Source organism: Pongo abelii, chromosome 1, assembly GCF_028885655.2.
Source record: "Pongo abelii isolate AG06213 chromosome 1, NHGRI_mPonAbe1-v2.0_pri, whole genome shotgun sequence".
Classification (NCBI taxonomy): domain Eukaryota; kingdom Metazoa; phylum Chordata; class Mammalia; order Primates; family Hominidae; genus Pongo; species Pongo abelii.
The window spans coordinates 132,391,243-132,414,488 of NC_071985.2; the positions used below are offsets into that span (position 1 = coordinate 132,391,243).

Below are 23,246 nucleotides of genomic sequence, written 5' to 3' on the forward strand. Positions count from 1 at the left end.
TTTTCCCAGGTGTGTTTTGAGATTTATAAATCATTTTACATCTAAGGATAAATAAAGAAACAGGTAAACTCAATAGGTGAGAAATCTATTGAAACCAGCTAATTGATTTGTTTTTTTACTTTCTTTTTCATAAAAACCCAATCTGTACAAAAAGAGATTTCCTTCTGCCCTGTGAAACAGGTTCATTAATTCATAAGAAATCTCCTTCTTTAAGATGTTGTCCTATGAAAACCTTGGTACCCCAATTGTTTCATGCAGTGTTGTTAGGACAGCTATTTGCAGATTCCCAATTCCAAATGTAAAACTACCTTCTCACCCACAACCTTTCCTTTGCATTCTAAAAAAAAAAAAAAAAAACCTCAGAAACATCATAACCCAAAGAGATCCAGTTTACTATATAAAATATCTCCAATAAATACTGTAGCTTCTTCCTCCCAAGCTGACTTTTCAGGGCATAGATCCAACAGGTGTGAGGTTTCTTCCAACTGATTTATTTCTATAATTTCTCGTTTAAGAAAAATGGCATTCTTCTTCAAAAGGAACTGATGATCAATCACACAATAGTCATCAGTAGTCATAAATGACTAAGCAGGACCCAAAACACTGATCAGGAACAGCATTTTATTGACAGTAAAAAAAATAAAGAGAAAGCAAGCAAGAACCTAACATTATATGATTTTTGTGAAATTCAAAGTGTAAGGTTTCTGTGAGCTCACTGTCATGTATTTCAGGCAATGGCCACAACCTAGAAAGTCAATAAAAGATAAACTAAAATCCAGAATAGAGATCTTGAAACACTCAGGGTACTGACCACACTGAACCAAAAATAAAATTATAAAGAGACTTCAGTACATTGATAACTCAAAAATTCAAATTATAAACACCAAAAAATAAGTAAATTGCATAAAACTTTTATTATTTATTAGCAGTGTATTCTTCTACACTTTAAAATAGAGCAAAATATCTTTTGGAAGGTAAACTATTCATAACAAAATACATGTCAAACAATTTTTATTATCAGAGTAAAATTACTTTGCTATATACTTTCTATATTATATACATCCACTTCTTGGTGTGTCTATGTATGCACATGTGTAAAGTAATTTTTAGACATATACATGTACATACATATGACACATATACACACATAATTATGGGAAATTTACAGTAGTCAACTTTACAATCATTTTAATAGCTGCACACAAATTAGTGTTCACAGAACTAAAACTGTCAACATGATTCCCTTTCCCCTACTTCTCAAATGTCATCTGAATTACTTTTTATGATAACTTGAAAAAAATACTGTCATCTTCCTATACAATTAACTAATTTTTTATAATAACTCATAATAAAATATTTTACTTTTTTAACTTTAGAAAAGATACATAACTCCACTTATTTTAGTTTTTGATTCCTAAATCATACAATTAATTTTTTTCATCGTTTGAGTATAATTTTTGGTACTGCAGTTACTGAAGGTTAATTTAACAAACCTGAGTCAAACATTCATTCAAATGCCTTTTTTAAAAACATAAAACATGAACAAGATGTTTTGATGAAGCATATATAATGGACTCAAGGTACCCTCCCCTAATAAATACATTATAAATAACTCAATGGTTGGGAGTAAAGCACTTCGTATGAATCCATTTAACTAGCACTTTCAGTGTTGAAGCAGTCCATTCTTAAGCAGCCTGGAAGCATATCAGGATGTAAGGCTCCTTGATTCCTCATAGAAATGAAACCTACAGGCTTCTGAAGACCTAAATATCAGATCATACTTACATGAAAGGGCTGTGAGTACCTATAAGGGTCCTTTCATTTTCATATTAGGTTCCAGATATGCTAGCGTGTGCAGCAGGGGGTTGTACCCTGTTTTAAAAATATCTCCTTTAATACAGAGAACTACATAGCAGCATCTTTTTCAGTTTTTTCTCTCCACTGATTTAAAACTGATGTCAAACCATGTGTGATTACAGGCAACAACAACCTCATACCCAAAGCAGGATATCCTAATTGGGTTAAGAACTCTTTTGAAAGGATGAAGGAAAAAAAAACATTTGGAATATTGAGTCATTTCATAGAGAAAAACCATGAAACCATGCTCTCAGAAGAAATATTCAGTGAATTCTGATCTTCCACTGCATGCTGTTTTTTAAAGCCCCCCAGGATGCAAAACTAACTCAAATTGGCTCAGCAACAAAAACAATGGGAAAGGGAATTGTCCTAAATAAGTCATCCCATGCCATTATACTCTTGGTAGAGATAAACTTGGATAAACTCAGTGTAACTAAACTGACTTCCCAAAAGAATGAACTGACCTGCCATATTTATAGTGGGAGCATAAAAATCACTTTCTAAAAACGTTCTCCCTTACTTCTTCTTAATAAGAAGGAATTATTTATTCATTAGAGACAAAACCATACTAAAACTAAATAGATTTAAAATACAAATTTTTGGTAGCAAACAGCAGGAAAATCTAAATCAAAATACAGTCTAGTTTTTACATAATTTTATATATTTATAAATTTATCAAAATAGTCTTTTAAAGTTCACAATACATACATAATGTAACACTGTACATGTAAATATAATAATAAATGTATTACCAAAATACATTTAAAATAACCCTTCAAAATACCAAATTCAACATTAAAACTGTCTTTAAAAGTATGGAAATCTCCATAAACATAGTTTCAGTGCATTTATAGTAGTCATTGACCAGTTTTCTGTTTTCAAGTCTCTTGAAGGTGTTATCTTAGTGCTCTCTTTAATTTAAGGTAAGAAGGCAGAGATATTCTTCCAGCAAGAAGTTGCTTTCCCTCTCCACTGCTCGTCCAGATGAAGAAATTGTGTCTAAGGAAGGAACAGCTTTCACTGGAGTGGCAAGGCCTTAGTAATGAACATATTCAGACTGAAGGGACTGTGCAGGGAGAGACATAAACCGAGGTTAAATTCCATCACATATAAAACTTCTAGCAAGTCATGCAGCTTCTCCCTTCCACACAAGACAGCTTAGGTCTATTAAACAAAAGATCAATGAAATAAACTAAGCCAAAACAGAAACAAAAACATGGGAGACACAAAGCATTAGCTAAGTAAGAATGAGATATTCAATTGTGCAAAGTGATTGTCAGAAAACTTTATATTTTAAAATGTTTACTAATTTATTTATAGTGATTAAAAATTAAGTTTTAATTTAAAAATCGGTAGGTAGCCTAAACTCATCTCTAAGCATTTCTGCAATTAATGAGTTTTACTTAAAAATATTAAAACATACTTTTAACTAATTAAAGATTACTAGAATATACTTTGAGATGATATATCCTTAAATTTAATTCAGTACATATCAATGGCATGCTTCTAATGCAGTAGAATTAGCAGCCATTTAAATAAATTCCTTAAGAATGCTTGAATTTATAAATATCTTACACATCCTTTCCCTTAAGGGGAAATGAAGTACTACCAGCTTGAAATCTGATCTTAAGACCCAAAAACATTTATGCAGAAGAGTCTTGCTGTCGGAATTTAATAAACAATAGGCAATTTTCAAGTAAACCATACAAATTCTTCCACATCACATTAGATACTAACATATAAAAGGAGTGTGATTGGGATATGTAATCAGAATGCCTGGGACAACAGACATAAACCAGGAAAAGATAAAGAGAGTTACAGAAAGTTTGCCAAATGGTTATTTTTTTTTAGCAGGAAACAGTGATTAGAAAAAGGAACGTAAATCAATCTAAACATTAACAAATATTTTGCTCAATTCTTCCAATTAAATGCCTGAGGATAACAAAGTTTACTTGATTTTCTAGTAAGTGCCCTTTTCTCCCACCCAATAATTATTTCTCAAATTAGTCTGTAACATTTTATTAACAGGTCTAGTCAATTATAAGGTCCATTTTGGTGATGATATAGGTTATCAGTAAAAAAGAATCTGTCCGTTTTCCAAAGAACTTACAAAAGGATTCAAGCTATCTTTTCTCAGCTTCAAAACTGCAGTGAATTTTACACCCTATGAACAGCCAAATGGCTGTTCCTGAGTAAGTCCCTATTAACACAGTATGTCAAAGAGTTATGGTCCCTGACCGCAAAGGGCAAAAGCCACAATGTCATAACAGACGTGAAATGAAAAGACAGCGGTGTCAACATTAAATAGTAATATACGTAGTGTAAAGTTAACATCGTGCACCAGGAAAGGCTTAGGTGAGAGGTAGTAAGGGAAACGAGTGGTTCTCAAGGCTGCCAGTTTCAAGAGCTGTAGGAAGAATGGGAAAGGTTTGGCTATTGACTTTCTTGTATGTGGTTCATGCTAATACTTCAAAATAGGTGTGAGATGATCAAGAATCAGAGCACTATACTATAAATATACCCGAACCCACAGTGCGAATAAAAGAGGTAAGACCCTAAGAAAGTCCAGTGAAGTTGGTCAAAAGCCTTGAAGCCCATATACATTCCACCTGAGGGATGCCGGCTACCACACTCGCAATTAGAGCATAAACATTTTTCTACCTGCTTTTTCTCAGTTTCTTCTAAGTCTGGCAAGCAGTCAGAGGGCAGAGCCAGTTAAGTCCCCCAGCTATAAGAATGCCACAAAGGTATGTTGTGCGTGTATGTGTGTGTGTGTAGCTCAGCTAGTGCTTTCTTGAGAATATTTAACTTTTACTTTTGTTCCGATTAGTAAAGTTGTGCATGTTATCACTAACAGAAATTAGACACTCTTCAAATTGCATATAACTTAGAACAAAGTTGTTTTTGCAAGCTCCATCAATTATCAATAAACAGAGATGTAACAAATAAACATTAGACAAGCAACCTTTGTTAAACCAACTTTTTTATAGGGTAAAGTATTTCATATGTACATCAATATAGAGGGGCAAATATGTGTGTGTGCATATATTTATATATATAAACACACACATATATATTCATTTATTTATTTACATATTTATTTAATGAATCACAGTACCCAGTGAACTGGAAAACAGAAATAGTCTAGAACATTTTAAAGATTTTTATTATTCATATGGAGAATATATTCATTAGTCTTCTGGCCAAAGCCTTTAGCCTTTACTTTCACACAGAGCTCACAAACTCTGGCTGGTGTTTAATCTAGCCTCAGAGACAGCTCACCACAAGCCCCACTATTTCCTTTTCCAACCCCCTAATTTGCTCTCTTATGTTGCCTAACTGGCCCTGCAGGCCTCTGCAAACAAATGATGACACCATTTGACCAACAAATTGACCTTCTGTCCCACCAGTTCAATTCATTCAACAAATAATTACTGAACATCAGTTGTATCTATTAAGCATTAGAGGATAAAAATACAATACTAAAGTCCTCAAAACAAAACATGTTCCATGGTTTCTTTATATGGCATAAAGGAAAGGGAAATAAAAGATCAGTCAAAAGGGTTCAGCAAATCATTCTGACATCAGTATTTGTAACCAATTAACTTCCTTTCATTTTCAATCTAAAATAAAAATCTTAATAGAAATGCACTAAGGGGGCCGGGCGCAGTGGCTCACATCTGTAATCCCAGCACTTTGGGAGGCCGAGGCGGGTGGATCATCTGAGGTCAGGAGTTCAAGGCCAGCCTGGCCAACATAGCGAACCCTGTCTCCACTAGAACTACAAAAGATTAGCAGGGCATGGTGGCACATTCCTGTCATCCTAGCTACTCGGGAGGCTGAGGCAGGAGAATCACTTGAACCCGGGAGGCGGAAATTGCAGTGAGCTCAGATCACGCCATTGCACTCCAGCCTGGGTGACAGAGCAAAACTCCACCTCAAAAAAAAAAAAAGAAAAGAACGAAAGAAATGCACTAAGGGGAGAAGAGAATTGTTCAAGTCTCCAAGATCTATTCACTTAACAAAAGCATAACTAACACTGTGAGACCTTTCTATTCAGGGAGCAACAGTGTTGGATGACAGGAATATTTAAACTTCAGATATCACATGGTTATCCTATGGGGTTGTGCTGAGGGTGTCTCTGGGTCATTTGTACTCAGCCACAGTTGAGGAAACCTCAAGGAAAAACACAAGTACTCTCCATTTGAAATATTAGATAGGATAGATAGATAGATAAGCCACATGAGTGCCTGGTTTGACCTAACACACATCGTAACAAAGCATAACTTCATGCTTTTTTTTGTAGTCACAGGTAGGACTACCAACTATATACAATGTTTTCCAAATGTCCATGTATTGTAAAATTACTAATATCCCAGAAAAGACAATAGCCAGTTACTAGCATTTTTAATTTTTACAGTAAAATTACATTTTATAGTAAAATTGCATTTGCATTTTGAATTCCATGAACAATGTTATTGCTATTGATTTTATTATTCAAAAATAGATTAAATACAACTATCTGAACTTCTTAACAAATTAGATATATTACTTGACACCTCAATTATTCTGAGCTAGATATTTGAGTACTTTCTATATGCTAAGGACAGTTCTAAACATCTTATACATGTTCACGCATTAAATGTTTCAGACAACCCACTTTACAGATGAGGAAACTGAGGCACAAAGCAGTACTTAGCCCCAATTCATGTAATTAAGAATTGGTGGAGCTGGAATTTGAACCCCAGCAGTCTGACTCTAAAGCTCAAACCCTTAGCTACCATAGTTTAATGTCTCAAGACAGCCAGCATTTGTCTTGTGATCACTACATATTCAATCCAACATTCTCTATCACCCTAACATAGACAAATAATGACCTTAGGCAAGATATGATTCTGAGTGAATAAAAAAAATTATTAAAAAATATTTGTTGCATTAAAAGATAAATACATTTTTGAATGATTTTCATCAGGCCTGAATTCAAAGAATTTTCAGGAATATTCTAAATTTAAAAGAAATTTTCATTATAAGAACATCCATGCTTAAGTATTATGAGTTGATTAAAGTTTTAATTCTGATTGGCCAATGCTTTTAGTTGTTACCATAATGAATTAATGAATCTGAAATACAAAATAAATTATAACAATGACAATGACGATGGTTATAAAGAAAGTGAAAATAATTTTTATACCTCAAGTACAAATATTATTTTAGAAGTTAGCCCTTGTTTATATAACCAAGAGATTTTAATTTCTCAAATATAATATTCAAGCTCATTTAATTAGTAAGCTCAACAGATTTATAGTGAGTTAGGACCAGATCAAGTTTATTATGAATATGTGGTATTCTTATTGTATGAATACCATAAAATTAATAATGTAGCAATATTCAACCTGAAAAATAAGGATAAAATTGCCTTACATTTGCAGCCCCCAAAATTTTTATGTCAAAATATAAGCTTCCATCAAGAAGTCTTGTTCCCTGAAAGCAGTAAGATTTGACATAAAACAAAGTGTTAGGTAAGGAGATCAAGACAATTTGTTCTGTTCTGGAAATCTGCTACTAATCTGTTTTGGCAGATGTAGGTAGTAACTTTAAAATTTTAGCTATTCTGGAGGTGTTTCTTTTTTAAACAGCCCAGTTACCTAATCATGGCAGGAAAATGTCTAATAATTATAGATATAAATATTGTACAGATGGTTAATAAATAAAACATGTTAGCTATCAAAAACAGCAAATTATAAAGAATAATGAAAGATTAAGGTCCTTGACAGCAAATGAATGTAACGATGTCTTAATGTTCAAATAACTTGAACCAAAGGATCCAACGGCCTGGAATGTTAGCATCCTACTAAGGTCAAAATCCTGATTCATAATGTTCATGGACTTTTTGCCACACTGACATTTTCTTTCCTACATTTTCCCAAGTCCTTTAAGGAATAAAATATACTGTACTAGTTATCCCTGGTTTAAGTTCTAACCACAGAGGCAAAAAGCACCTAAAATAAAAATGGTTTGTTTTAATGTGATTGAAATTAAAGGAAAAAATACATGCTTGGCAACATGGTATTTTATACATAACTATAGTGTTTTAAGTTTTAATGAACAAATACAACACTGGGAAAAAATAAACACACCCATAACTGCCTCTGTACTCCTATGTCTCTTTATGCCTTTGTAATAGAGTTTCCAGTTTTTGTATTGCTTACAAATTAACACATAAAATGTGTGCATTGATACTTATTTCCATAACTGTGGTTTCGCAATACTGAAAGTATCTTTTATTTTTTTATTTCAATAGGTTTTGAGGTACAGGTGGTTTTTGGCTACATGGATGAATTGTATAGTGGTGAAGTCTGTGACTTTAGTGCACCTGTCACCCAAGTAGTGTATATTGTACCCAATATGTACAATACTGAAAGAATTTGCCTCTGTTAATATGATACATATTTCCCCCAATAACACTAGATGAAATGTAGCTGGGTATGGTTTTATTGGCATCATATTAAGATAAAACGATGAAGGTCTGTGTTAAAATCAGGTTCAAAAGGTGTGTGTACATTTTTCCATAGTGTTCTCTGTGCATTTCAGGGACTTCAAGACTTAACAAGCCAATCTGGGCTCATTATAATGCTATATAAAATAGTCTTTCACCTTCCTACATGATTATTAATAGATTCTTTTTTCTGGAGAAATTTAATATATGCTTTTCAACAATCACAAAGAGCTCGATTGTTAGATGACAGATTGTTGACACCCAGCTTGACTCAGCCAACCATTACATGAGTGTTTTCAGTTCATCTGAACACCAAAATTATATTGATGCAAACTCAGTTAAAATTTATTTTCTCTTATTTTAGTAAAGCCACATTTCTAGAAAAAAAAAATACACAACTCCCAGATTACCGTATATTAAAGCTAAAGCTGGAAACTTGTTTGTTTTTTGTTAGTGCTTCATATGCTAACAATGAGACCCAGGCTCCTAAGCACTTTAACATTCACGAACCCAGATATATTATCTGACTTTTAGTTCAACAAATAGTTATTAGGCACTTATACTGTACTGTGGAACCTCAGGAAACAGAGATGTTTCTGAGAAGCTTAAAGGAAAGCAGAGGAGAGAGAGAATCATGTATAACTGACTATAATATGAGAGCGTCAGCGCTCCTAGGAGAGTCGAGAAAGGAAGAGCCATTCTGTTTAGATGGGTCACAAATGCTTATCAAAAAGATAACTATTGAGCCAGGTCAAGAAATATAAAATCAACAGAGAAAGAAGGGAAAGCAGAGTGGACTGCAAGTGCTAGGGTTCAGGCTCAAGGCAGGTCGTGCCAGGTAGAGCTGCTGGAGAGGAGGCTGGCAGGGAGGCACCCAGCCCGACAGGGAAGAACCCTGAATGCCAAGCCAGGGGAGCCAGACCTGACCCAGTAGGCGGAGTGGAGCCACTGAACGAAGCCAAACATGAGAAGGATTTGATTAGCTCTGTGTCTCAGAAATTTAACACTGGCAACAGTATAGAGGACAGATTAAAGGCAAGAGACAGGAAGACAGAAAGGGCTATGCAATAGTTCATGAAGACCCCAATTAAGGCAGCAGTGGTAAGGATGGAGCAACAGAGGCATTTTAGAGGAAGACTTGATAGGACTTAGTGACTGGTGTGACAGAGGGAAAGGCAGGCAGAAGTAGCGTCAAAGCTGGCTCCGAATATCTAACTTGGATGACTGGATGAATAAAGATGAGATGATTTGGCTAGGAAACCAAAGAAGAGCTGGCAATGGAAGGAACCTGTATTCTCTCCATCCCAGGTAACACCCAGAGGAAGCTGGGAGTGTAGGTCCAATGCTCAGGAGGTTACCCAAAGAGAAAGAGCCAATGTAAGGACAATCATTAAGGGGCAGGCTTAGAAGTAGAAGGACTAACAGGAGCCCATCAGATCTGGCCTTGAAGAAGTCGGCAGTAATCTGCGGGAGAGACTTTCACCAGAATGAGGGGCCACCTCCCAGCTATAGAGCGGAGGAGTACCAAAGAGACAAGGGACAGGGCAGTGCAGGCTTCTCTTTCCCCAAGTTTGGCCATAAAGGAGAAACTGTGAGAGGAAGACAAGGCCAAGGGAAGACTCCTCCCCAGCCCCCACCAGCTTACCAACTTGGATGTGCAAATTTGCAGTTGAGGAGACCTGCAAACGGAGGGTAAGAGGCTAAAGATATAAAAGGAGAAGGAAGTGGTTAGGGCAACTTCATGAAAGATTCTGGAAAGAACAGTATAGGTAGGTAGAGTTATCATTGGAAAATAGTAGGGTTTCTTTGGGTTTAAAAGGGAAGGAAGAAATGGATGAGTCCAGATGCAGTTAAACTTTGAGACAGAGAAGAGGGAAGTTAGAGGAAATTACTTCTGATAAATTCTATGTTCTTAGCAGATCTCAAAGCAGGGTCAGCTGGCTCTGGAGATCAGGAAGGGGTTGTGTTGGTGAAAAATGTTAAAAAGTTTTGGAACAGCCAGGTGGGGAAGAGAAAAGGAGCCAAAAAGGGATAAAACAACTAATTAGGAGCACTGAAGGGCTGGGTAAATTAGAAACACATTTGAGATGGAGCCAATTGGCAAAGTTATGGGATTTTCTCCAACAGTGCTCACAGGAGAGAGATGAGGAACAGATACAACAGATGGTTGAATTGATCTAATTTTGGAGGCTGGTAATCAAGTGGTTACAGAATGTCCAAGTAGAAGTGAGAATGTTGGAAAAAAGAAAGCAAAAATGACTATGCAGGCTATAGAAGGAAAGAGGTGAACTGAGATGGCTGGGGAAACAGGCAGGGTCAGAAAGAGGTCAAGGAGCAGAGTTAGGAGGAGGGGAAAATGTTTAAAGGAGGCTGGCAGGATTCAAGATGTCAGAAGCAATGTGCTAAGCAATAAGAAGGTTTATTCAATGAATTTTCAAGTGAACAAAAATAAAGATAACTGAAGAAAGTTTAAAATAAGATTACTGTGACACCTTGGGCAAGTTATTGCCTCTCTGAGTCTTGATTTCCCCATCTGTAAATAGCAGGTTAAATAAATAAGATAATGGATATAAAGTACCTAATACCATGCCAGGCACATAGAAGGTATTCAAGAAACAGTGGATGATGACAATGATTAGAAAAATGTTACAGTTGTCCAGAATGTTGGCAGTGCCCAGGTAGCTAAAAAGTAGAAGTAAAAGTCTTCCAGGGATGAAGGGAGGTAATAACAGTGATGAGGACAAAAAGATTTGAGTATCCTTGGATGCTGTTTTCAAAAGACAGAAGAGCATGGAAATGAGGTTCCTAATAGGAAGTGGGAACACAGCCTTTCCCCTCTTAACCATAAAGATTCAGGAGCTACCAGAGAGTAAGTAATGTGTACTTAAAGAGTAAATAAGGGAAAATGAGATAGAACGGGTCAACCTTATTTTGCTTACTTTCAAATGGAGACTTCTTGATTTTCTCTTACAGTCTACTGCTTTTTCATAACAGAAGGCTGAAGGACTCACAATAGTCTGCCCAAGAGAGAAAAATATCTACTTCTAAACTGATAAAAACAGTTCTCTCCCACATATATCAACCTTTGAGTTGTTTAGACATTCACTATCAAGGAGAGCCTCCGTTATTTACCAAAGGTTTCTGTTACGGGCAAATCCAATGACTTTACAAGCAATGTGCACGTGCTGTCTGTGCTTGTTTGCACATGCATGCACAGCCACATGTATGTGTATGTGTGTGTAAGAGGGAGGTGCAATAAAAATATGCCTTTCTAAGTTAAAGATCTGACACACATGTGCACACACAGTAAAATTCAAATTTTTGGAAGAAGCAAATGACCTACACAATATTAGAAAAGATGCAAGTATGGACTGAGTATGCCCACAATCAAACAGGTAAGCATAGCTCAGTGCCAGATGCTTTGGAGATAACAAAAATAAAAGACATTTTCTAACCTCAGTCAAGGAATTCAGTGGGGATTCAAGGCCCACATCCACAAGATAGGTGACTCTCAATACGAAAGAGGGATGAGGAAGGCCAATAACCAATACAAACAGAACAACTTCAAAAAACATGATTGCTATGGTCTGGTGAGATTAAGGAAGGCTTCACAGAAGAGGAGGTTGGACTTAGGCCAAGTCCTGATGGAAAGGAGGTGAGAAGCAAAGGGAGGAAGGAAGGGAGACCAAGTTGGGGACATAGCATGTAAGAAAAGCACAGAGGTAGGAGGAGCCGCGCACGTTCAAGGACATAAGAAACTGCCTGGCAGAAGCAGAAGGTTCATGCTCAGGAGTGGAGGGAAATGAGTTTGGAAAGCTGAAAAAGGCACTGAACGGCAAGCTGCAGAGACTGGACCTACTTCATGTCGAGACGGTATACTCCAAACTACCCTCTGTATGCATGTATGAAATATTTTTTAAAGATGAAGAAGAAAGAAAGGGCACAGCAGAAATTAAAAGCAAGATCAGCATCTTTGTGTCCCAGAAACAATCAAGACAGTGGTGGGACTCTGGCTACACAGCTGGAAGCCTGCAGAGGTGGCTAGGTGTTCCATTCATGTGGGTACATAGGTCAAAAGCCCCTGGCCTGAAATCAGGGGTGGAGTCAGGCTCTCCCACATGGGGAAGGAGGCTGAGAGAAATTGGGACCATTGCCCTCAGGCCAGGGCTGAGGTGGAGCCACATCCCTGCCTGAGAAGAAAGCCTGGGAGGAGCTCACCAAGAGATGGAAGCCTGGGTCACTAAGGTCTGTTTCTAGACTGAAAGGCCTAGATGATCAGGTAGAGCCAACAAAAAGGCCAGCAGATGAGGAGGGAAAAACAGAGAGAGAAAGAGGAGAGAAACACACAAACACTCCCATACCATCTGAACCTACCAACCAAATTCCCTAACACACAAGGCAAATGAACATTATGAGAACTGACAAAGTCTGCAACCACAAGGCAAACTCTCACAGGGTGAAATGCAAATAGCAAAGCAATATCAAAATGCCTTATCACCTGAGATCCTCCAGGTGAAAAAAAAAAAAAATATATATATATACACACACACACACACACACATAAAAAGAATAAAAAGCCATAAAAAAAAAACAGGCAGGCCCAAATTATAACAGATGGCTATCATAAGGATCAAATTAGAAATGCTGGAAAAGAAGCCGCCACACCGTCTGGGAAGTGAGGAGCGCCTCTGCCCGGCCACCCCGTCTAGGAGGTGAGGAGCGCCTCTGCCCGGCCGCCCAGTCTGGGAAGTGAGGAGCGCCTCTGCCCGGCCGCCCTGTCTGGGAGGTGAGGAGCGCCTCTGCCCGGCCGCCCAGTCTGGGAAGTGAGGAGCGCCTCTGCCCGGCCGCCCTGTCTGGGAGGTGAGGAGCGCCTCTGCCTGGCTGCCACCCGGTCTGGGAGGAAGTGAGGAGCGCCTCTGCCCGGGCGGCCCCATCTGGGATGTGAGGAGCACCTCTGCCCGGCTGCCCTGTCTGGGAGGTGAGGAGCGCCTCTGCCCAGCCGCCCTGTCTGGGAGGTGTACCCAACAGCTCCGAAGAGACAGCGACCATCGGGAGCGGGCCATGAGGACGATGGCGGTTTTGTTGAAAAGAATGGGGGAAAGTGTGGGGAAAGGAAAGAGAGATCAGATTGTTGCTGTGTCTGTGTAGAAAGAGGTGGGCATAGGAGACTCCATTTTGTTCTGACTAGGAGAAATTCTTCTGCCTTGGGATGCTGTTGATCTATGGCCTTTCCCCCAGCCCTGTGCTCTCTGAAACATATGCTGTGTCAACTCAGGGTTAAATGGATTAAGGGCGGTGCGAGATGTGCTTTGTTAAACAGGTGCTTGAAGGCAGCGTGCTCTTTAAGAGTCATCACCACTCCCTAATCTCAAGTACCCAGGGGCACAAACACTGCAGAAGGCCGCAGGGTCCTCTGCCTAGGAAAACCAGAGACCTTTGTTCATGTGTTTATCTCCTGACCTTCTCTCCACTATTATCCTATGACCCTGCCGTATCCCCCTCTCCGAGAAACACCCAAGAACGATCAATAAATACTTCATAAATAAAAAAAAAAAAATAAAATAAAAAATAAATAAATAAAGAAAAGAAAAAAAAAAAGAAATGCTGGAAAAGAAATATATAGCCCCTGAAATCAAAGGTCAGTGGATTGGGGGATATACTCCAGAATGGACATACTAAAGAAAATTCACGAACTGAAAAATAATAGGAGGAATTCAATCAGAATACAGCTAGAGCTTAGGAACTGAAAAATATAAAACAGAAGGTAAGAAATACTGAGGACAGATTGAAAGACTCCAATATAAGTTTGGGGGCTATTGGCTGGGTGCAGTGGCTTATGCCTGTAATCCCAGCACTTTGGGAAGCTGAGGCAGGCAGATCACCTGAGGTAAGGAGTTTGAGACCATCCTGGCCAACATGGCAAAACCCCATCTCTACTAAAAATACAAAAATTAGCCAGGCGTGGTGGTGCACACCTGTAGTCCCAGCTACTCAGGAAGCTGAGGCAGGAGAATCACTTGAACCTGGGAGGTGGAGAATCTGGGAGGTGGAGGTTGCAGTGAGCCGAGATTGCACTCTAGCCTGGGTAACAGAGTGAGACTCCTTCTATTAAAAAAAAAAATTGTGGGGCTATTGCAAAAGGAGAAAATAAGGGGAATAAGGGGAAAAAGGGGAAAGGCAGTAAAGCAATATCCAAAAAGATAGTGGAGCCGGGTGTGGTGGCTCCAGCCTGTAATCCCAGCAATTTGGGAAGCCAAAGCAGGAGGATCACTTGAGGCCAGGAATTCGAGACCAACCTGGGCAAAATAGCAAGACACTCTCTCTACAAAAAAAAAAAAAGAAAAAAAAAAAGAAGGATGATGGTTGAGAATTTTCCATAACTAAAAAAGCAGCCCTAAGATTGAAAGTACACACTGACGCCAGGCAAGATAAATAATAATGAATCTGTATATACCTATATTATGGTGAAACTACAGAATTTCAGGAAAAAGAGGAAAAATCTTAAAATAATTGGTTTTATTCTTCAACCACAGAAGCTGTTAAACAAAGGCTTACATTAGGAAACTGGTATTTTAAGTGGATTCTGGCAGCAGTGCAAAAATAGAAAGGACCAGAAAAATGAGAGCAAATCAATTCTACCAGAAGATGCCTGCATGAAGTTTTTAATCTAGCGGAGGACAATGACTTGTATATATTTGTCTCACCTTGCTCTACCAAAAAAATACTAGGCTCATGCTAGACACTTACATAAATATTAGCTATAGCTTTATTAATTGGATAAGTTTCCATTTCATTTAATTTCAGTTTTTAAGATACGGGTTCTCTCTGTATTGCCTAGGCTGGTCTCAAACTCCTGACCTCAAGTGATCCTCCCGCCTTAGCCTCCTAAAGTGCTAGGATTATAGTGTGAGCCATTGCACCTAGCCAGCTTTTATAGGTATATAAAAAGCACTTGCTTTCTTTTACTCCTAGCCAAAAAAATAAGACGCAAGATTAAAATAAGACTCTTTTCTATTGACCTAGTAGTATTATTGACACTACATAAGAAAGTATAAAATTAAGCTGAACAACCAAGGCGATTCATAACTCTAATACATTGAGAATATAAATTAATCCTTACCTATTATATATTTCTGATCAACCTTATCACTTACAGCAAGTTTTATGTTTTCAAGTCTTTTCAAATGTACAGTCAAAAACAGCTGACAGGCTTTATACAGAAAATTAACATAAACCACTATTTAACACTGGAAACTTAAATTATAGTTACATATATCTACAAATACTGCAAACATATAAACAGCTTATATGCATATTTAAAGGCATCATCTGAACCATGCTGACCTCATAACAATTTGATGCTTTGTCAAGTAACATTCTCAGGTCCCCTTGGGAAGGGGAAAAAAAAAATCACAATGTTGAATGAATGCCAAAGATGTGGTTCAATACTGAGATTCAGCTCATGTTCTTGATATGTAGTTGGTATCCCTTGGCTGAAAAATTACATCAAATCTAAAGCAATGCCACAACAAAGAGGAAGGATAAAAAACCACAGCAACGTAAATATACAACAAAAGGATAGAAAGCTAGTACTAATCTTTAACTGTAATAAATATTAACACCTAGTTAATATTTAATAATATTAATATGAATTAATAAATTAATATTGATATGGTTTGGATGTTTTATCCCCTCCAAATGTCCTGTTGAAATGTGACTCCAGTGTTGGAGGTGGGGCTAGCGGGAGGTACTTGGGTCATGGGAGTGGATCCTTCATGAATGGCTTGGTGCTGTCCTCCCAGTAATGAGTGAGTTCCCACTCTATGAGTTCACATGAGATCTGGTGGTTTAAAAGAGCCTCGCACATCCTCCCTCTCTCTTGTTCCCTCTTGCCATGTGATACACAAGATCCCCTTTTGCCTTCCACCATGATTGTAAGCTTCCTGAGGATTCACGCAAAGCCAAGCAGATTGTTGGTGCCATGCTCGTACAGCCCACAGAATTGTGAGCCAAATAAACCATTTTTCTTTATAAATTACCCAGCCTCAGGTATTTCTTCATAGCAACAAAAGCAGACAAATAAAAATGTCCTATTTAAAATCAGGACAAGATGACCAATTTTTAAAATGGAGAATAGGCAGAGGGAAAAGACAACAAGTTGATGTCGGGAAACACTACTACATACCACTGGAAAGTATCAGTACTTTACTGGGAATGGATATTCAAACAATCAATAAGTAGCTTATCACTGTCAGCACTAACATTATCCCAAAGTAAAAATGAACCATGCTTTAGTGCACTGCCAATCACTCAGATTTTCATCAAACTGGTTATTTTATAAAGCTAGATTCTAACATTTTGATCTCATTCCAGGTCCTACTTTAAGGACCAATAATTCCTTAAAATACATACATATTCTGCCTGATGTTAGAACACAGAAGAACTTAACCTGTTCATAGGCTACCAAGATTGTTCTTACATTGGTCAAATTTGAGGTGGAAAACATCCACACAGTTTTCATAACCAAAGAGCAGCATTAACCAACTGAGTATAAAAATGCTACTAACACTAGAAAAGAGAACTACATTTAATTAAGCCAACTTCAACTGTCGTATAAGAATGCTGAGGGAAAGTAGGAAGCACACAATATTTCATTTCCATTTTGTTTTCAACTTTCAACCAAATGAGTATGTTAATTTTTAATTCCCTCCTGTGACCAGTACTGTGTTAGAAACCATGAACTATAAAAGAACTTTTTGAAATGTCTGCAAAAGGAAGTTTAAATTTGGAGACAATTCTTACATACACAGACAATATGTAAACAAATATAGATGTTCATGTATGTAATAGCATACACGATAAAATAAGGTATTAATTATAGGGTGGATTCCACTTACTGGGGAGAGCTTCACAGAAGACATGGAAGGTAATATATGTCTTTATTTAAAGATGAGAAATTGGTAAGGAGAGCAGGGGGCTTCCAAGAAAGGGCTTCCTAAAGACTAGCAGTAGGCATGAACATTGTGGGAGAAGAAGACAAGAGAATAAGCAAGGTAAATGCTGGTGCAAAGATACAATACTACAGAAATGCAGTACAGAGGGCCTGAAAGCTCAGCAGAGAAAGTCAGTATTTATGTTCTAGCACTAAGGGACCACTGGTCATTTCTGAACAGGGAAATAAGATGTTGAAGTCTATATCTCTTATCTGGCAATGCTTTAAAGCAGGGGTTGGCAAACTGCAGCTCACTATCCAAATGCAACCCACTACCTATTTCTGTTAATAGTTTTATTTAATATAGCCCCAACTTTCGTTTATGTATTGAGTTGAATAGTTGGGACACAAAGCTAAAAATCTTTACTATCTGGCCCTTTACAGAAAAAGTTTGCCAACCCTACTTTAAAGTAGGAATTAAAGGTGGAAAGAGACAAGTTGGGAAGATCATCAAAGACTCAAACACAACAGGGATGAGGAAGCAACTGAATGGAGAAGAAAGGAAAAATTCCAAGAGACAATGGCACCACTGACATTACCTACAACCTTCACTATAAGACTATCCCTGCAAATGTTTGATGATTAAGATAGAAGAGTGCATAACAAAGCTTATTACAGGCTATAATAAGTTTCACTTATTTGTATAGTTTTATTACTAAAGCTATAGAGCATTCATTCATTTAACCATCCATCATTTTATCCAATCAACAAATACTTAATGAGTGCCTAATATATGCCATGCACAGGGCATATAACTATAAAAACCAGAGGCACCATCCCTGCCCTCACAAAGCATATAGTCTAGTGGATGATGCAAATTCTGAGTGAAAAAGAGTATTCTGATTTAGACCAAGGTGGGATGTAGAGCGGCTTATGGGAGAAGCAACATGAACTAACTCAGAGTTGGGGGTCAGGTAAGGTCAATGTAGATGACTAGTAATCCAGTGATTAAGTGTCATAAAAATAAAGCATAGCAAATATTCAAGACAGATACCACAAGTAATTTCAATTTAATAAAATACTTCCACCCCACCTACACCATAATCACATGTCCCTCATTTCTTAAGCATTTGAAAACTCCTCTGAGTGTCAGGGAGTGAAACTCATTTTTTACAGTAAGTGGGTCAACAAAAATGTTAACCTTGTGTGTGTGCATTGCACAGGGCAGTAGAAACTGCAAGACTAGCAAAAGAGGACAAATTAATAAAAATAAAATCTGACTGTTCCTCAGCATTCTGTCACAACCATAAGGAATCCTTAACATTTGTTCTTGTTTTCTGTGTTAAACGATTTAATGACAGAATAAGGAAATCATTTTTACATTTTTCTGGGGGCTGAACTGCTGCAAAAAGTGAGTGAGCAATTGCAGCTTTCAAAAGAGGTGCTAATTGTAGCTTTTGAAATATTAGATTCCCTCTAAATACCCATCACCCCCATCCCCTAAGAGTTTCTGGGTCTTTCTTAAAGGTTCTGGGAGGATATTGTCATGCAGACTTCATTTTCCCACCTAAGAATTTTAAAACATTTTTATTGAGTGATTTTCCTAGTTCTTCAAGTCTCCTAATCTCACATCTTCAGAAGTACTAGAACTAGAAGTATGATCTTATTTAGACAATAAACCCAGTATAATTAGACAAGCTGCACTGGACCATAAACAAAAACAACTCATAATCTATCTTATTCCACACAAAGTGGGAATTTTCATCATAATTTATCTTTTTGACCACAAGTTAGCAGAAGTAGGACTTGGAGCTTTCCCTCTCACAGGAGGTTTTCTAAGCAAAGTTAAAGGGGGGAAGGTCTGCTACAAAGACCTGCTGCTTCTTACTTCCAGGGAGGGTGAGAGGGAGGAAAATGTTGTGTTGATAATTCTATTTATAAATGCTTTTCTTTACAATAAGATCATAAATTTAGGAAGGAGGAGAAGGGAAGTGGCAGCAACTGCCCACACAGACTATTACTTAAATTGAATTATTTAAAAATCACTCTATTCTAGCCAGAAGAGGGACGAGGAGGAGGAGAAGTGAAAAGAAATAACAAAATACGGAACGAGACCCAAATCAAGTTATGTAAACATCATTAGGGGAGATTAATAATTGTCTAAAGAATGCCCCCATGGTTCTACCAGCAAAGAGGAAAACAAAAAAGTAGAACATTATTCTTGTCAAGCTACCAATGCTACTGGCATTCAGCTAGAAATGTGGATTACACAATACCTTTACGTATGTAATCTGCAAGGTATTTACATAGTCATGCATCACTTAATGACAAAGATACATTCTGAGAATGCATCCTTAGGCAATTTCATTGCTGTGTACACGATAGAGTGCACTTATACAAACCTAGATGGTAGAACCTGCTACACACCTAAGCTAAATGGTATAGCCTATTGCTTCTAGGCTGCAAACCTGTACAGCATGTTACTCTACTGAATATTGCAGGCAACTATAACACAATGGTAAGTATGTGTGTCTAAACATACCTAAGCATAGAAAATATACAGTAAAAATATGGTATAAAAGATTTAAAAATTGTACACCTGTAAAGGGTACTTACCATGGATAGAGCTTGCAGGATGGGAAGTTGCTCTGGGTGAGTCAGTGGGTGAGTAGTGAGTGAACATGAAGGCCTAGGGCATTACTGAACACTACTGTAGACTTTATAAACGCTGTACACTTAGGTTATACTAAATCTATATTAAAAATTTTTCTTTCATCAATAATCAATTAACCTTAGCTTACTGTAACATTTTTATTTTATAAACTTGTTTTAACTTTTGACTCTTTTGTAATAATACTTAGTTTACTATTTTTTAATTTTTTTATCAACTCCCAATCGCTTGAAATTAACACTTAAAATAAGCATTGTATGTGTCACTGTACCAAGTATTTTCTTCCTTTACATCCTTATCCTATATTTTTTTATTTTAAATATTTTTAGTATTTACTTTCTAAATTTTTTGTTTAAAATGAAGACACAAACACACACATTAGCCTGGGCCTACACCTGGTCAAGATAATCAATATCACTGTCTTCCACCTCCACACCTTGTCCCACTGGAAGGTCTTCAGCAGCAGTAACACATGGAGCTGTCATTTCTTATAACAACAATGCCTTCTTCTGGAATACCTCCTGAAGGACCTGCCTGAAGCTTACAGTTAACTTTTGTTTTAATAAGGAGAAGGTGTATACTCTAAAATAATGGTATAAAGTACAGTACAGTATATACATAGGCCAGTAACAGGTATTTATTATCAAGTATTATGCACTGTACATAATTGTATTGCTAGACATTTATATGGCTGCAGCACAGTAGGTCTGTCTACACCAGCATCACCACAACACATGAGTACTGCAGTTATAACCCTACGAGGGCTACGACGTCACTAGGCTATAGGAATTTTTCAGCTCCATTATAATCTTATGGGACCACTATTGTATACGTGGTCTGTTATTGACCAAAACATCATTAGGCAGCACATGACTGTATGATTATCTATATATCTCTAGCACTTTTTCTGAAAATGGAAAGATCTGCATTCTGATCCAAAAGAAGAAGCTGATCCACAATCAGTATGTGAAAATGCTGACTGAACTCAATGCCTGCTGGAAAGTATATGATTTATAAATATAGTTAGGAAAATGTAAATATATTATCTTTTTACATCTAATCCTTAGTTACACGTATTTAAGTTTTTATGATACCTATACACCCAATTTATATAGTGGGATCATGGGATCAGAATCAGATTAAGGGGTAGATGGGCTGGCAATTTCCTGGGACCCTAACCTGTAAAGGAATCTAAACTAATGCCAAGGCCAAGCATGGTAGCTCATGCCTGTAAAATCGGACAGGGAAAATCTCAGATATGCCTGGCTCCTCTTAGGGAATGGGTTGAGAGTGGACAGAGAGGGAAAACATTTTAAAAGAGGTCTGAGGTAGGGACAGGAGTAGTAATGAATCATCTAATGCATCCACACATGAACACACACACACACTGCATTCTCATGTTAGAAAACATCCTCATCCTCATGGTTTCTTTCTTTTTTTTTTGAGAGTCTCGCTCTGTCACCCAGGCTGGTGTGCCGTGGCATGATCTTGGCTCACCGCAGCTTCCACCTCCCAGGTTCTAAGGGATTCTCCTGCCTTACAGTAGCTGGGATTACAGGTGCACACCACCACACCCAGCTAATTTTGTATTTTTGGTAGAGACGGGGTTCCACCATGTTGGTTAGGCTGGTCTCGAACTCCTGACCTCAGGTGATCCACCAGCCTTGGCCTCCCAAAGTGCTGGGATTATAGGCCTGACTGTGCCTGGCCCATCCTCATGGTTTCTAAACTGTCAACTAAAGAAAGTAGATGTCATTAAGGATGAACCATGGGGCTCCTGTTTTGCTGAGTGGGCCATACGCAACACACTGCCACCAGCACCTTTCCTCTTCCTCTCTTCTCTACAGAAGCAGCCACTACCTAGATGGTGGCTGAGGAAGTGTTTCAAGAATAGCAAGTGTGAAGGGACACCAGGCCAGAGCCTTCCAAGACACCCAGGGCTTGTTCATGCCCTGAGTACAATCAGTGTTGCAACACTGTATGTATATGTACCATGCTTCATATTTCCTTAATACATAGGATTGATTTCTCCTTCCTAATTGTCCTCGTTCCTCTCAAGTCGAAACTCACATTCCTATAGATCTCAATACCCCTAGAGGCCATCAAAACAGGTTATTAAAGTAATTCATAATAGGAGTTTACCAACAGAGTTTACCTTACCAGGCACTGTTGATTGTTAAAGAGAGCTTGGTAACCTAAACAGAGATCTCATTGGTAAGATGTGTTTGGAGGTCTTCCCACCTTTCTCTAGAAGAGTGCTGGCTACTTTTAAACACCTTCCTGATACTCTGCTTGCTCCCCACCTTGCATCCCAGGTACCTACCTATAAGCCCTTCTTAGAAACATCTTCCACTTGCCACTTATTTTATTCTGGGTCAGTTCCTTGCAGGAGGTGAAATATTCAAGGGCCTAATGCTTAGTTCTAGGAAGATACTGTTCATTCAGCACCTTCCACATTTCAATACTCCAAAATTAATTCACTGATATATGATGCAGAAAAAGCCATAATTCCCCAAACCAGCACACCCCCAGCAAATGCTATCCACTGTATGAATCAGCTCCTGGCTTAGCACCAGATATTCAGAGTGATTGGAAACATAACTGAAAAGTAACTGAAGTCAACAATGCCCATAATCAAAAGAATGAAAGCTATTTCCCTTTTAAGAGAAACTACTTAAAAAGAAGTTGGGGGTAGGAAGAAAAAGAAGGAAGGAAGAAAACCCAGTTGCAACTTGGCGTTTACTTGAAGAGGAGCTAGCAGAATGTAGTGCATAGACAGTTTCACAGCACAGAGGGAAGGCATCGCTCAGAAGGCTTCCTTGGCGCTATTAAATTTCTTTGGTGGCAGCCTCGGCTGGGAAGGCAAGACACAGAAGTTGCATTCAGGACCAGGAGGTGGTGTCTGTGAACTTACAGGGATAGAACGACTCAGGAATCTCGCTGAAGAAGAAGAAAGCCCGGTGTAGGAGGGTCGGAGGATGGTGGTGTGCTCCTCTGTCTTGGCATTGTGGGGGCCTGGGGGGCTGTTCAGGTTGCCCCCATTGCTGTTGCTGCTGCTGTTGTACTGATTGTTGTTGAGCTCAGGGTAATTTCTGATAGTTGGCTGGGAGCTGCCATTCAAGAGGTTGGTAAACGGGCTGGCTGTGAAGCCTGCCTTAGAAGATGAGGAGGTCTTTTTGTTCTCTGGATCATCTGTTGCAGCATTCAAGTTCCCTAGAGAACTGGCTAGCCGAGAGTTTATGGAAAAGCTGAATGGAAAACACAAGTGAGGAGGGAAAAAACAGACAACA

At 38.1% G+C, this 23,246-nt stretch overlaps 1 protein-coding gene across 5 annotated transcripts in view; it reads right to left on the minus strand.

Annotated features, from left to right (window-relative positions):
• Nucleotides 1–890: 890 nt before the first annotated feature.
• Nucleotides 891–23,246, minus strand: part of CDC14A (cell division cycle 14A) — a 176,132-nt gene continuing 153,776 nt past the window's right edge. For 3 of the 5 annotated variants that reach the window (XM_054530709.2, XM_024237511.2, XM_009247358.3), the window contains exon 15: nt 16,375–23,204. In XM_054530709.2, coding sequence (XP_054386684.1) covers nt 22,763–23,204 — 442 coding nt within the window. In that variant the 3' untranslated portion in view covers nt 16,375–22,762. Of the gene's footprint in view, nt 2,924–16,374; nt 23,205–23,246 lie in introns of those variants that run through there. The other 2 variants (XM_024237529.3, XM_024237536.3) reach the window with 1 other exon arrangement.